A 14,516-nucleotide genomic window follows, 5' to 3' on the forward strand; every position below is an offset into this window, starting at 1 on the left:
GAAAGTAACTCAGGAAATTATTGTAATTTTGAAACTTAAGAATTTTTGTGAACAATCGGTCAAGAATACGACTTTCTTGACTTTCCTTTGCTTTATGCTGCTGGTATTATGCTCACACCAGCTGCAATAAGTGAAAAACCTAGCTCGATGGGATGCTCTTTTCTTGAGAAGAAGCTACGGTTGTCAACAGCAACAGCACAGGGGCTGGCATCTGCTGGTACCTGCTTTTTCCCAAATCTGAAATACCTTTGGTTCTGGGTGAAGAGGAACCAGGTAGCTGCCCTTACTCCATTTCTTGCTGCTGCACCAGCAGCTTGATTCTCCTTCCATGGAGTTGGTATTACACATGGAGTGGGGTAGGAAGAGAACAGAATAGGGTTTTACCAACCTTGTATCTCCAGCCCATTGGAAATAAAAAGGAGATCAGAAATAAGAAGTGAACGGCAGACTGATGAGGAAGTAGAGGCAGGACTAGCTCCACCCCATCCTCTATCCACCCTAATGAGTACCAGCCTTTGCTGCTTTATTCTTCTGTTGTTGTTGTCCTTTATTTTTATCCTTTGTCTGCTTGGTCTGATGAGGACAATTCATTCTGCTTAGAGAAACAGTTAAAATGATGTGGGGATGAAAAATGAACTAAAGACGTACACGGAAGACTTTTATTTATTTACTTACATCTAAGTGTTTTGGGAAGTTGAACTTTACAACTAGAAGGATGCTTTTTCCCTGTAGTGTGTAGCCCCTCGTGTCCTGGGATAAATTACATTAATGACTATTTAGCTAGTAGACTCTAAGGAGATTTTACTGGCCACAAAGTATACCACATTTTGGGGGACTCAGAGAGTGCCCCAGTCCACACAGGACTCAGAAGGAGATGTTCATGAAAATTCTTAAGTCTCAAGTTACAATAATTTCTCAAGTTACTACCTTCTTGTTCTTCCCCCTCCCTAAGGAGATGGAAGGAACCTATGTGAGGCATTTACAACCTTCATTATTTGTCTTGGTTTTGATATTATCCTTTAACATTCTAGAAATCCCCTAAGCCAGAATCAAACATCTAAATTTCATATTTTATATACCAGATTGGGAGAAACATTCTTTACTTTTCCTACCCATAGCTCTGTTCGTCTCTACCCCTGGAATCAAGATCTGGAGGCCCTCAATTAGCTGGCAATAAATGGAACAAAGGAAAGTCATTATGCAGACAAATGGCTTTTCAGAACCTTGCCACCTTTAAAAACACTGTCAGAGATTGGAAGAATTTTTTTTCTGACTTATTAAAATTGTATTTTAACCTGAGACCTCTGCGTGCTTGTTAGTGGTTTGCCTTAATTAGGAAACGTGAGGGGAAGGGGACCGTACAAATGCACATTGTTGAGGCACTCTCTTCCCTTCAGGTCTGCCCTGTAACTGTGCAGATCAGTTTGTCCCTGTGTGTGGGCAGAATGGACGCACTTACCCCAGTGCCTGCATTGCTCGCTGTGTGGGCCTCCAAGACCATCAGTTTGAGTTTGGATCATGCATCTCAAAGGATCCATGTACTCCTAACCCCTGCCCCAAAAACCAAAGGTAAGTCAAATGCCTCCTTATCTTTTTCAACTGAAGGTCACCACTTACTCTATACCAGACAGTGAAAATACAAAGATGAACTAAGGTGGTCTCTGCCCTGAAAAGTTGGAGTCTAGAGGGAAAGATCCAGGTAAAGCTGCTTGGTAACATGCTTTGATTGGGGGCCCAGAAGTTGAGCAGTTTACACAGCCTGGGGGAACCTGGGAAATCCTCTAGAGCATGTGACAGTCGGCTGGAAAAACGAGGAGGAGACTGACAGCAAGGTTTACGGTGAAGGAAAGGTGGTGCTGGTGAAGGCAGAGAGAGTAACAGGAGCAAAGCTCTTGGCTGCTGGAAACGAGGAGAGAGCGTGGTGTATGCCGGGAGCTAGAGCAGTTTTGTAAGACTGGAACAAAGTGTGAGGCAAGGAGAGGTGGCAGTTGAGACAAGAGAAGCAGATGCATTCTTTTTACTAGCTACTTATGCCTGATGGCAATAGGAAACATTCTACTTAAAACCTACCTCCATTGTAGGGATGGGACATGAGAAATCTCTGGAAGTGTAACTTCAGTATTTTATGAAGTTGTTTAGGGGCTCCTTTCTCTGCATTTTCCTCAGGAGCTCAGAGTGCAGTTGACCTTGCCTTAATGATGGATTTCTGTCTGTGGTGGCTGCAGGATGAGGGTCCTGATGATCCACTTAGGTTTCAAGCTTCTAGAACTGGAGTTTTCACTGACTACCTCAGAGAGCTGAGCAGGACATGTCCCGGTGCCACAGTCTTTGCCTTATGAAGGTTTTGTGGAGAGCAAGCAACTGCTTCTCCATCCTGAAAATCCTGGTGCAGCGTGAAGGGAAGGAAAGATTTTCTCATGTGTTAAATTTATTTTAACAAGTTTAAATTCTCTTTTAGCAAAGAGAGTTGGTCACCCATCTAGCAAAGTTTACATCATGAAAACTAAGCCCAGGGAATTGCTATGGAAAGAAGACAGGGTGCTATACATAAAGAAACATGATAAAGAAATAAGTCAAAAGGATAATATAGTTGTGTTGGGAGGTAGAATTGAGGGTTGCTTTGGTATTTGTTTGTTTCCCTCTATTTGCTAACCTTTCTGAATAAGGTTGGCTTGCTTTTATAATAAAACAATAAAATCTCAAAGTGGAAAGGGCTGGCTGGGTATAATACAAAATCAATATAAAAGAAAAGTTTGAAAAATGCAGCTACATGAAAATGAAAATTTTCTGCATGGTAACAAACAAATGACAAACTGAGAAGAATCTCAGAGAAAGGGCTGATGTCCTTACAATATAAAGAACCCCTACCAATCAATATGAAAAAGATGAACAACCTAGTATAAAAATGGGCAAAGATCAATAACCAATAGAAAATGGACCAAGGATGTAAACATAGGAGAAGAAGTACAGATGGTTCTTAAACACTTGAAAAGATGCTTATATTAGCTGGCGGGGAGTAACTCTAGCTACTGTATACAAAATATCAGTGCTTTAACATAGTAGAAGTTCAAATACAGTCCATTTGGGTGTTCAGCAGGTGGCTTTCTACATGTGATTCAGAGACTTAGGATCCTTCCATCTAGCAACTCTGCTCCTACAGCCTCTAGTCCTCCTCTGTCCAGCAGACAAGAGAAGGGAGATGATGGAGGTTGCTCTTGAGAAGCTTTTATAGGCCAGGTTAAAAATTCATCTCTACTTCCAGCCACACTCCATTGTCTAGAACTTAGTCATTTGGCCAGAACTACTGCCAGGGAGACTGGGAAATGTAGTCTAGATGTATGCCCAGGAAGAAAATTAAATGAATTTGATGAATGATCATCTAGCCAATCTACCACAATGCTTAACCTTTCTCATATTAAGAGAAATGTAAATTAAGGTAAAACTACAATTGTGTACCATTTTCTGTCTACCAGATTGGTAAAGGTAAAAAGTTTGATAACAAAATGTAGGGAAGTAGGCAGTCCCATACAAGAGGATTTTGGGGTGAAGATTGGTACATCCTCTTTGGAGGGCAATTTGTCCAAGGCTACCAAAATTTTAAGTGCACATACTTTTTGAGTCAGCATATATAAATGCTTATTCTTATATAAAGTATCTCTGGAAGAATAAATAAGAAATTGATAATAATGGTTGCCTCTGGGGAAAGGAATTAGGTGGCTGGGACACAAGGAGTAGGAAGGAGATTTACTTTTCACTGTATATGATTTTGTGTCTTTTCACTTTCTACATGGGCTTGTATTATCTGTTCAAAAACTAATTGTTTAAAAAACAAAAAGTTGAGAATAAATAAATAAATAAAGTTATAGTCATTCATCAAGTATCTACTGATATACCAGGCATCTTTCTAAACACTAGGACGCAATAGTAATCAAGACAAAGTCCCTGCCCTGATCGTGTTTATTTTAATTTACCCCCCAGAGTCTCAGCCTTTCCTATTGATCCTCTTATTTCTGTACATTCATATTGGTAATGTTTTTCCTTCCAAAATTACCAAATTTCTCCTGATATTCTTTGTTCTCATTCCTTCAATGTTAATAGATAGTGAAGTTCTAAATGTTCTTCTTTTTCATTATTTCTCTTCAAATGTCTTAAATTTCTGTAAAATTATTACTACATGCATTCTAATTTCTTTCTTCTAGTTTTATTGAGATAGAATTGACATATAGCACTATATAAGTTTAAGGTGTATAGCACAATTATTTGACTTACATGCATCATGAAATGATTACAATACGTTTAGTGAATATTCATCATCTTATATAGATACAAAATTAAAGAAATAGAAAAAAGTTTTTTTCCTTGTGCTAAGAACTCTCAAGATTTATTCTGTTAACTTTCATATATAGCATTCAGCAGTGTTAATTACATTTATCATGTTGTACATTACATCTCTATATTATAACTAGAAGTTTGTATCTTTTGACTACCTTCATCTAATTCTCCCTCGCCTCACCCTTTGCCTCTGGTAACCACAAATCTGATCTTTTTCTATGAGTTTGTTTGTTAGTTTTGAAGTATAATTGACCTACAACTCTGTGTTAGTTCCTGGTATACAACATAGTGACTCAGTATTTCCATACATTTTGAAATAATAGTTTAGTTACTGTCTTCCATCATACAAGGATATTATTGTACGTAGTTATCAACTATATTCCCCATACTGTACATTTAATACCTGTGATTCCTTTATTGTGCAACTGAAAGTTTGTACCTCTTAATCTCCCACACCAATTTCTCTCCTCTCCCCACTCTCCTCCCTCTGGCAACCACCCGTTGGTTCTCTGTATCTATGACTCTGTTTCTTTCATTATGTTTGTTCATTTGTTTTGTTTTTTAGGTTCCACATATAAGTGAAATCATACAGTATTTGTCTTTCTCTGTCTGACTTATTTCACTTAGCATAATACCCTCTAGGTCCATCCGTGTTGTCACAAGATTTCATTCTTTTTTATGGCTGAGTAGTATTCCTGTGTGTGCGTGTGTGTGTGTGTGTGTGTGTGTGTGTGTGAGTGCTCGCACACACACAAAGTTTCCCTTTCTCTACATCCTCACCAAGACTTATTTGTTGTCTTTTGGATAGTAGCCATTCTGACAGGTGTGAGATGATATTTCATTGTGGTTTGACTTGAATTTCCCTGATGATTAGTGATGTTGAGCATCTTTTCATGTGCCTGTTGGCCATCTTTACGTCTTCTTGGGAAAATGTCTATTCAGATCCTTGGCCCATTTTTTGCTTGGGTGTTTGTTTTTTTTTGATGTTGAGTTGTATGAGTTCTTTGTATATTTAGGATATTAATTAACCCCTTATCAGATATATCGTTTGCAAATATCTTCTCCCATTCAGTAGGCGGCCTTTTGATTTTGTTGATGGTTTTCTCTGCTGTGCAAGAGCTTTTTAGTTTGATGTAGTCACATTTGTTTATTTTTGCTTTTGTTTCCCTTGCCTGAGGAGACATATCTAAAAAATATTACTAAGACTAATATCAAAGAGCATACTGCCTATGTTTTCTTCTAGAAGTTTTATGGTTTCGGGTTTTACATTTAAGTCTTCAATCCATTTTGAATTTATTTTTGTGTATGGTGTGAGAAAGTAGTCCAATTTGATTCTTTTACATGTAGTTGTCCAGTTTTCCCAACACCATTTATTAAAGAGGCTGTCTTTTCCCCATTGTGTATTCTTGCCTCCTTTTTCATAGATTAATTGCCCATATAAGAATGGGTTTCTTCCTGGACTTTCTATTCTGTTCCATTGATCTATGTGTCTGTTTTTGTGCAGTACCATACTGTTTTGATGACTGTGTAATATAGTTTGAAATCAGGGAGAGTGATACCTCCAGCTATGTTTTTCTTTCTCAAGATTGTTTTGGCTATTCAGGATCTTTTGTGTTTCCTTACAGATTTTAGAAATGTTTGTTCTAGGTCCATGAAAAATGCTATTGGTATTGTTATAGGGATTGCATTGAATCTGTAGATTGCCTTGAGTAACATGGCCATTTTAACAATATTAGTTTTTCTAATCCATAAGCATGGCATATCTTTCCATCTTTATGTGTCATCTTCAGTTTATTTCATCAGTGTCTTATTAGTTTTCCAAGTACAGGTCTTTTACTTCCTTAGTTAAATTTATTCCTAAATATTTTATTCTTTTTGATGTGATTGTAAATGGGATTGTTTTCTTAATTTCTCTTTACGTGCATCCTAATTTTAAATCCCATCAGAAGAGGCAACCACGTTAGTAGTAGTGATGGTGGTGGTGATGATTTCAGTGCAGGAAGCTTATCTCTAAAAAGAATAGAAGTAATTTCCTTTGAAATTATATGATGCTAGCTAATATATTCTTCTCCTTTTACTTTATAGACTAATATTTGTGTATCTTATTATTTCAAATACCCAGTAAAAGCTAAACATTTTCGTAGGTCTTATCTTGTTATAGAAAATTATAAATACCCTTTATAGAAATGAGGGAGGGGGTATTGAGAACGGAGCAAGGTTCAGGTATTACTAGGAAAACCCACCTTCGGGGGTGGCATTCTCTCAGTGATTCACTACCAGCCAGCATCAGGTCCTCAGCCTTGTAAGCACAGAAACCTGAAATTTTCAGCGCATACTGTGAAGCCTTCTCTTAAGATAGACTCATATTAGCCAAGCTGATAATTAAGCCTCTGAAAATGCTCCATTTATTATTAACGAGAAGGCCTCCAGCATTGGGCCCCAGCCCATTTGATGGCTTCATATCATGCCTCTTCCACCCCAAGCATACTTTGCTCCTGCTCTCGGGGTCCCCTGCCCTCTCCCCCAGCACCACAGGGTTTCAGGCATCACACCTTTGCTCTGCTGCTCCCTCAGCCTGGCAGGCCTTCATCCTCCTGGTTCTACCTCCTCCTGGTGCTTTCTCCAGGCTCCCCAATCAGAATGACTCATTCCCACGATCACTTGGTGTGTGATTTTCTACCTGATAGCCTGCTTTACATGCACACTCGACTCCCCACTCTCCATAAGCTCTTGGGCACAGGGACTGTTTCTGATTGCTCTCTTACTTTCTCCTCAGCCTCCTGTGCCCCGTCAGTGCTTTGCCGGCCCCACCATGGTCCCTTACGACACTGGCTCATGGTGCTGCGTTTGTGTTTTTCAGATGCATACCCAAACCACAAGTCTGCCTGACAACTTTTGATAAATTTGGATGTAGCCAATATGAGTGTTTGCCAAGACAGCTCACCTGTGACCAGGTCCGAGATCCTGTTTGTGATACAAACCACATGGAGCACAGCAATCTCTGCACTTTGTACCAGAGGGGGAAGAGCCTCTTATACAAAGGCCCATGCCAGGTACCACTGTTTACCTGACAAACCCAAGTACACTGAGCATGAAATCAGCTTATGATCTTTTACACATGAATCAGCAGTGAGACCCCTTCAGGGTCTGCTGTGGATCCCGTCAAATCTAGAGCGCTCAGTCCTCCACTAAAAATGAGCCATCCCGAGGCTGGCTTTTCCTCCTAACACTGGAGGGCCCCCTTGCTCATGTGTGAACCTTTGCACATCTAGTGTACAGAGCAAGAAGAGGGAGGCTTCTTGCCGCCAACCATTAGGAAAAGAATTTAAAGTCTCACACCCCTGGCACTGGTCAGCAGCATCTTCACTTCCCCTAGTTCTGTGGGCCCTCATTAGAAAACAGCCCAGGAAGGATGCGAGGTAAAACAACGAAGAAAAGAGCTCTTTCCCCACTCTTCCCACTGAAGTCCCACCTGAGGTATGAAAAGTGACTGAAAATTTCTCTGAAACTTAATGTTGTCTTACATCAGTTTATCTTTCAGTCTTTGAGGGTCGTGAAATCTGTATTCATGTTAAAAATAACCCCAAGGACAACCCCACTGAGGCCTCCCACAGTACCACTGATCTATGGGCTGGGCCCTCTGCCTGGGGGAAGCCCAGCCTTGGGCCAGCACCCCCTGCCCACAGCTGGCTGACACCGGACATGCTGGCTGCTCATTTCCTGGTCTTCATTGTCAGAAAATCCCTTCAGGTCATCCCCCGGGCTTGTTTCCCCTCAGATATCATGTTCCAAGTGCACTGATACCTTTACTCTGAATTCCCAGTCTTCTCTTCCTGTTGTTCCCTGTTCCTGGCTTCAAGTTTTCGCTTGCATGTTCCTAACCTACCTCATGGAGCCAGTCTGTCTGCTCTCCTGATCTCTCCACTCTTGCTTCTCCTTATCCCATACCCAGCGTGAAATGATAAGGCCTCTGAATTTGCATGAAGATTGGACTTGTTTTCTTCTAACAGGTTCTTCTGGAATAACGGAAGTCTGGAGGGAGGGAGGATTTTTATCTCGTATCAGTTCACAGAGAATGAGTACCCAAGTCCCAGAGAGGCTGAGAAAAGTAATCTCTTCAATTCATCTTGGGACAGCCCTATTGCCCCCAGCCCCACCCCATGTTTAGCAACCTCAGGAGCTTACTTCAGAGGGTCCAAGAATTTATACTGTCTTTCTTCCTTCCTGAAAATAAGGAGACCTACTCTGCACTCTTGGTTAGGAAAAGTGCACCACAGAGGTTTACAGGCTAACTGTGCTTTCTTGCCCTCAGCCCTTCTGCAGAGCCCCAGAGCCCATTTGCGGGCACAACGGGGAGACCTACAGTAGCGTGTGTGCTGCCTACTCGGACCGGGTGGCGGTCGATTACTATGGGCCCTGCCAGGCCGTTGGGGTCCTCTCTGAGCACAGTTCTGTCACTGAGTGTGCTGCTGTGAAGTGTCCTTCGCTCTCAGCGACCGAATGCAAACCCATCATCCCACCCGGTAGGCTGGCAGTATTTGGGGTGGGGCAGGGGTGGAATTGGGAGGATTTGCGTATCTGTCTCCAGAGAGTGAGTCACTGAGAAGAGAGATGACTAGTGTGTTTAAACTTTTCAGAAAGTCTTGACTCCAGCTGATGCTGGGCCAACCTTAAAAAGCTGTGGGTCTGCCTTAGACATCGTCTGGTCTGGCGATTTTAAAACAATGTGGAAAACTTTTTTCAATCCTGCCTTAAACACCAATAGATAAACAGCAATATTTAATTGCTAGAATTATGGTTATTAGTTCAAATGCATAGTGTTTGCATATTATAAAGTTAATGAATAAGGAATTGGTTACTAATGAATGAATAATTGAAGTAGTTTTGATGAACACAAACATTTGAAATTGAGAAAAACAGAAGATGGTTGTTGTCTTAGATTGGCCTTAGCATCTAATTTAATTGTTTTGGTTGCATATAATCAAGAAAGCCTTGTTTCGTACAGGCTATTATAAGCGGTGACAGTTTTCAATCAGCTTACCTTACAGTCTCTTACTCTTCGGTTAAACAGAGGTGTCAGAAGAGACTTTATCCCAAGTCTGCACAGAACAGATTAACCTGGAGTCTAACAAGTTCACTCCTCTGTCCATGAACTCGGCAAATGTTTCTTGAGCTTCCACTATGTCCTAAACACATTCTAGGCACTGGGGACACAGCAGTGAGCAGAACAAAGCCTCTTTCCTCCTGGAGACCACGATTTGACATTTTATTATGGTCTAACAGTTTAAAATAATTTTTAAAATTAAATTTGAATTAAACACTCATGGAATCCCTGAAACACTTGCTCCTGTGTTTCGCAGACAGGAAACACTTGCCCGGGATCACGCAGTGAGTTCTGAGCAGGGCAGGGTGTAGGCCCTGCCTGTCTTGAAAGGCCAGCTCTCCCTGTGCTGTATTAAACCACAGCTGCCCCACCTGAGAAGTAGCACAGGAGGAAAGCAGGGGTGGAGGAAGGATTTCGGTAAATGTATAGAGTATAAGACTCCAGGTTGGTCAGGGAACATATCTAAAAGTGCAGTCATCAGGAAGGACTGCTGTGACTTTCCCAGCACAAAATGAAGGGCTGGTCATTTCACCAACTATTATGAATTCTCTTTGTTTCTAATTCTGAACACACATAAAATGGTTTCTGTTATACAGGTGCTTGTTGCCCGTTATGTGCTGGGATGTTAAGAGTTTTATTTGACAAAGAAAAACTGGATACTATCGCTAAGGTAGGTTGCTTTATGTGCCATGTACGGTTGAAACCTTATCCATAAAGCTGTCAGTAGTCGTGCAGACAGAATGAGTCACGTCATTTATAGATAAAGAAACTAATTTGCCCAGGAGCAACTTGCCCAAGGCCGTATAGCAGCTCACAACCAGGAGAACTGGGGTTTGAACTCGAGGTGTCTGGCTCCGTCCTGTGCTCCTGCCCTCTACAGCCTGGCTGTGTGGTGACCTTGCTCTGCAATCCATCAGCCCGGGCCTTTCTCAGAAAAGGTCCCCTGCCGGCATAGTGGAGGCAGACGAGGCAGCCAGGGACTGGTCATGCCCAGATGGTCTCAAGGTTGCCATCCCTCACATGGTCCCCATGCCGCCGGGGGCTATGTCCAGAACCGGCCACATTCCTCTGATGGTTTTGCCTCTTTCCCTTTGCTGTATCATCACTTTTTCTGCTTGCTGTTTTAGAGACTCATCTCTAGAAATGTAGCAGCCAACACCTGCCACTACCTAGAAAATTATGTCCATTTCTATGAAAACACCTGTATTTTTACAGGAAGGCTTTAATTATTTTCCTGTGGCATCCAACTCAGAACTGTCCCTTAAAAAAGTGCTCCTGGGGCTTCCCTGGTGGCACAGTGGTTGAGAGTCCGCCTGCCGATGCAGGGGACACGGGTTCGTGCCCAGGTCCGGGAAGATCCCACATGCTGCGGAGCAGCTGGGCCCGTGAGCCATGGCCGCTGAGCCTGTGCGTCTGGAGCCTGTGCGCCGCAGTGGGAGAGGCCACAGCAGTGAGAGGCCCGCGTACCGCAAAAAAAAAAAAAAAAAAGTGCTCCTCGTGAGAGTGTTTATCTCAGCCAGAAAACTCAGCAGTCAGAAAAAAGAAAAAACAAACCCGTTGGAATGGGCTCTGTGGATATTTTAGAATTCAGCCAGCAAGGCCCTGTTGGGGCCCCGCACTTAGGGGTTCCTCGGTTAAAAGAGCCTCTGTGGCTTAGGCAAGGTGGCAAGGCAGCTTAGGCAGTAATAAGGAATTCTTCTTTTTTTCAGGTAATGAATTTTTTTCTCTCTCTAGGTGGCAAACAAAAAGCCAATAACCGTTCTGGAAATACTTCAGAAGATCCGCATGCATGTGTCTGTCCCACAGTGTGACGTATTTGGATACTTCAGCATCGAATCAGAAATTGTGATCCTGATCATTCCTGTGGATCATTATCCAAAAGCTTTGCAGGTGGGGTTCAGCACATGTTGTGCAAGCATCCTGTTACTTTCAAGTTTGGAGGACTTGGGAGGGGGTGAGAGCAGGAGGAAGGAAAGCATGGCAGTCTCTGAGGGGCGGAGCTGCACTAGGTTAGCAGTGGCCAACAGAACGCAAAGGAGTGGGAGAGGGCAGAGGTTGAGATGCTGTGACTCAGAGCTGCAGAGATGGAAGGCATCTGCTCATCATCCAGACGAGGAGGCGGCTGAGGCCCAGGGAAGGCAGGGACTGACACAGGTCACGCAGTAACAAAGCCAGAACCGACTCCTGTCTCCCGAGGGCTGTGCCCCCACTGGGGAGGAGGAGCCCACCAGCGCTGGTCTTATGGGCCAGCTCACAATCTAGAGGTGAACTTCACTCAGGAGGCCCAAGTTTCAGTGTCAGCATAGTGAGGGCTCCAGTGAAGGGGGTGAATACAGCTGTTTATAAACTGCCACAGTTAGGAAGCTCATTAAGTCTAATTGCTTTCCTCCTGATATGTCGGTGGGCATTGAAAGGCCACTCCCTGTGACTATGTTTAAGCTTGAAAAGATAACTTCTAAGCATGGAGAAGGGGTGAACAGGATTGTGGGAAAAGAAAGGGCAGTGGCAGTGTGGGTCATGGCTTTTTTCATTTGATTTCCATTGATGCAGTTATTTTTTGTGTAATAAATTGAGACTATTAAAATGTTACTTTGGCTAAGAAAAGAAGGACAAAGAGAAAGCGTATTCCTGGTGTTAGGATATTTGTGGAATTTGTCTGACTTGACCTTTTCATGGATTCTGTGATTTTATATTAAAAGAATCTGATTATCCTCTCCCAGATTGAGGCTTGCAATAAGGAAGCAGAGAAGATCGAATCCCTTATCAACTCCGACAGCCCTACTCTGGCGGCCCACGTCCCTCTGTCCGCCCTCATCATTTCTCAGGTGCAGGTCTCCAGCAGTGTGCTTTCTGCCGCTGCCAGGGCCCAGCCTCCCTGCCACTCCCACCTCTTCCTCCTCATCCTGGGTCTCGCCTTGCACAGGGTCTGGACACACAATTGACTGCCCATGAAAAGTGCAAAATATTCCTCGATCTAATCTTTCTACTTTGGAAAAGACGTACAGGACTGCTGGTTTATAGTTGAATAGTGGCCAAGTCAAAGCACTTGTCACCTCTAACCTCTATGCACCACACAGTATTTATAATCATCAGTGTTAGTAAGGGTTTTGTTTTGTTTCTACAAATGTTACAATACGTTCTTCCAAATACTAATGAAAAGAGGATGTCTCCTTCTGGCAGATCACTGCCTTACATTTTACATTTTGCTCATTAGATGGGTCCCCCACTCTAAAACAAATTCTATATCATTGGTAAGTGAGATGATCACATTGTAGAAATATAACTCACTTTACTGTGGGCTTCGTATCACAAAAACTTCATTTCCAAGTTCTTTTTAGTATTAAAGTGCCCCTAGAGTGTGTGTTTGTTTACAGATATTCCCTACTCTGTCTAGAAGTGAGGGGTCAGAGCAAAGAGCCACTGCTATTAGAGTATGAAATAAAGATAAGGCATCTTTGGAATTATCATATAAATCATCAGGCAAATTTAATTTACAGAAATCTAATTCAGGAATCCATTTAATGTGGTAAGCAAAAGCAAGCTAAGTAAATGGCACTCATATAATATATTGTAAGTGACAGTCTCAGTGGTTCCTAATGTGTGTCTGTGACTTTTGTGAAAGGGAGAAGTTATATCCCATCAAAGCGACTTGTATTATGCATTTTTATATTAACCAGATGTATATTCTTTGGTATCATCCAAGTTAAATTTAGAGTTTTTAAAGATCGACCTTTAAACCAATTGCTGCTACTTATGTAATTGCCAAAAAGTGAAATAATTAGTAGTTCGTGTAAATAATACATGATTTTTCTATTTTATTATGAAGGTGAATAGCCATATTTGTAAAATGACAATCATGTGTGTTAACCCAGTACTTTCCGTTCATGAAGACACATTTGCTTTTTGTGATATGCACAGTGTAGATAAGTGTTCTGTTTGACTTTCTTTTTTGATATAGAATTATAAAGAATTGTGGTTTATATATTTAAAAGTGTCAATCTAAGTTTGAAAATGTTTGCATGTTGTCTAAGAAATTGAATACTTTGAATGTGTTTCACAGTTTGAAATAAGCTATTCAGTGTAATACTTCTTGTTTATATGCACCTAAGCTTAGATTTTACATGAAGTGTTTTTTCAGTGTTATATGTACCTTCTGAAAAATATAGGGATATGCATATTATACCAAAATGTTGTTTAAAAGTGGGCACTTAGGGCTTCCCTGGTGGCGCAGTGGTTGAGAGTCCGCCTGCCGACGCAGGGGACACGGGTTTGTGCCCCGGTCCGGGAAGATCCCACATGCCGCGGAGCGGCTGGGCCCGTGAGCCATGGCCTCTGAGCCTGGGCGTCCGGAGCCTGTGCTCCGCAACGGGAGAGGCCACAACAGTGAGAGGCCCGCGTACCGCAAAAAAAAAAAAGAAAAGAAAAAAAGTGGGCACTTAAAGCTTTCAAAATTTCTCAGTGGCGATGTAGCATGTTTGTTGCAATTGCTTTTTCTATATAAATGTCTTCAATGCAATATACTGGAAAGCTTTTCTATTTTAATAAAATAATTTTATATGATTATGTGTATTTCCAAGCAATGTGCACATTTTAAATGAAACCACTGATCACTCTTGGGCAAGCTATGTCCTTTGCTTTGGAATAAGAAGTTATGGGAGTGTTATTACTCCAAACCTGGGAAAGTGGAGCAGATGGAACAGAGCTGGTCAGAGCAGACCCAGGCATGACCAGAGGCCAGGCTGTGGCAGAAAGTCAAGTACAAAGACCCCAGCTTTAGGTCTTCAGGACAGAGAGAGCTTCAGGCCCTCCAAGACCAGGAACAGACTAGGGAGTTCTACTCCCCACTGCCTCGACCCAATATTCCAGCCCCAGGATATGTCCTGGGAAAAAGGGAACTGGTCAGCAGGCCTGAAAGGTTCTGTCAGTCAGCAGAGGCTAAAGCCCCAAACCTCCATCTTGCTCCCATCACATGTCTGCTGTGGGTCAGTTGCGCTTCTTCTCTATACTGTCTTCGCTTCTGGACCCACCCAGTATCCTCACAAAGACGAGAAGGAGACGAAGAAAACCACAACTGGCCCTT

At 42.2% G+C, this 14,516-nt stretch overlaps 1 protein-coding gene across 1 annotated transcript in view; it reads left to right on the plus strand.

Annotated features, from left to right (window-relative positions):
• RECK (reversion inducing cysteine rich protein with kazal motifs) overlaps positions 1 to 12,930 on the plus strand; it is a 71,776-nt gene extending 58,846 nt beyond the window's left edge. The window contains exons 16-21 of the mRNA XM_065878761.1: positions 1,398 to 1,569; positions 7,193 to 7,385; positions 8,645 to 8,855; positions 10,033 to 10,106; positions 11,171 to 11,326; positions 12,157 to 12,930. Of these exons, the coding sequence (XP_065734833.1) occupies positions 1,398 to 1,569; positions 7,193 to 7,385; positions 8,645 to 8,855; positions 10,033 to 10,106; positions 11,171 to 11,326; positions 12,157 to 12,378 (1,028 nt within the window). The 3' untranslated portion in view covers positions 12,379 to 12,930. The remainder of the gene's footprint in view (positions 1 to 1,397; positions 1,570 to 7,192; positions 7,386 to 8,644; positions 8,856 to 10,032; positions 10,107 to 11,170; positions 11,327 to 12,156) is intronic.
• Positions 12,931 to 14,516: the final 1,586 nt, after the last annotated feature.

This window comes from Phocoena phocoena, chromosome 6 (genome assembly GCF_963924675.1).
Source record: "Phocoena phocoena chromosome 6, mPhoPho1.1, whole genome shotgun sequence".
NCBI classification, from domain to species: Eukaryota; Metazoa; Chordata; class Mammalia; order Artiodactyla; family Phocoenidae; genus Phocoena; species Phocoena phocoena.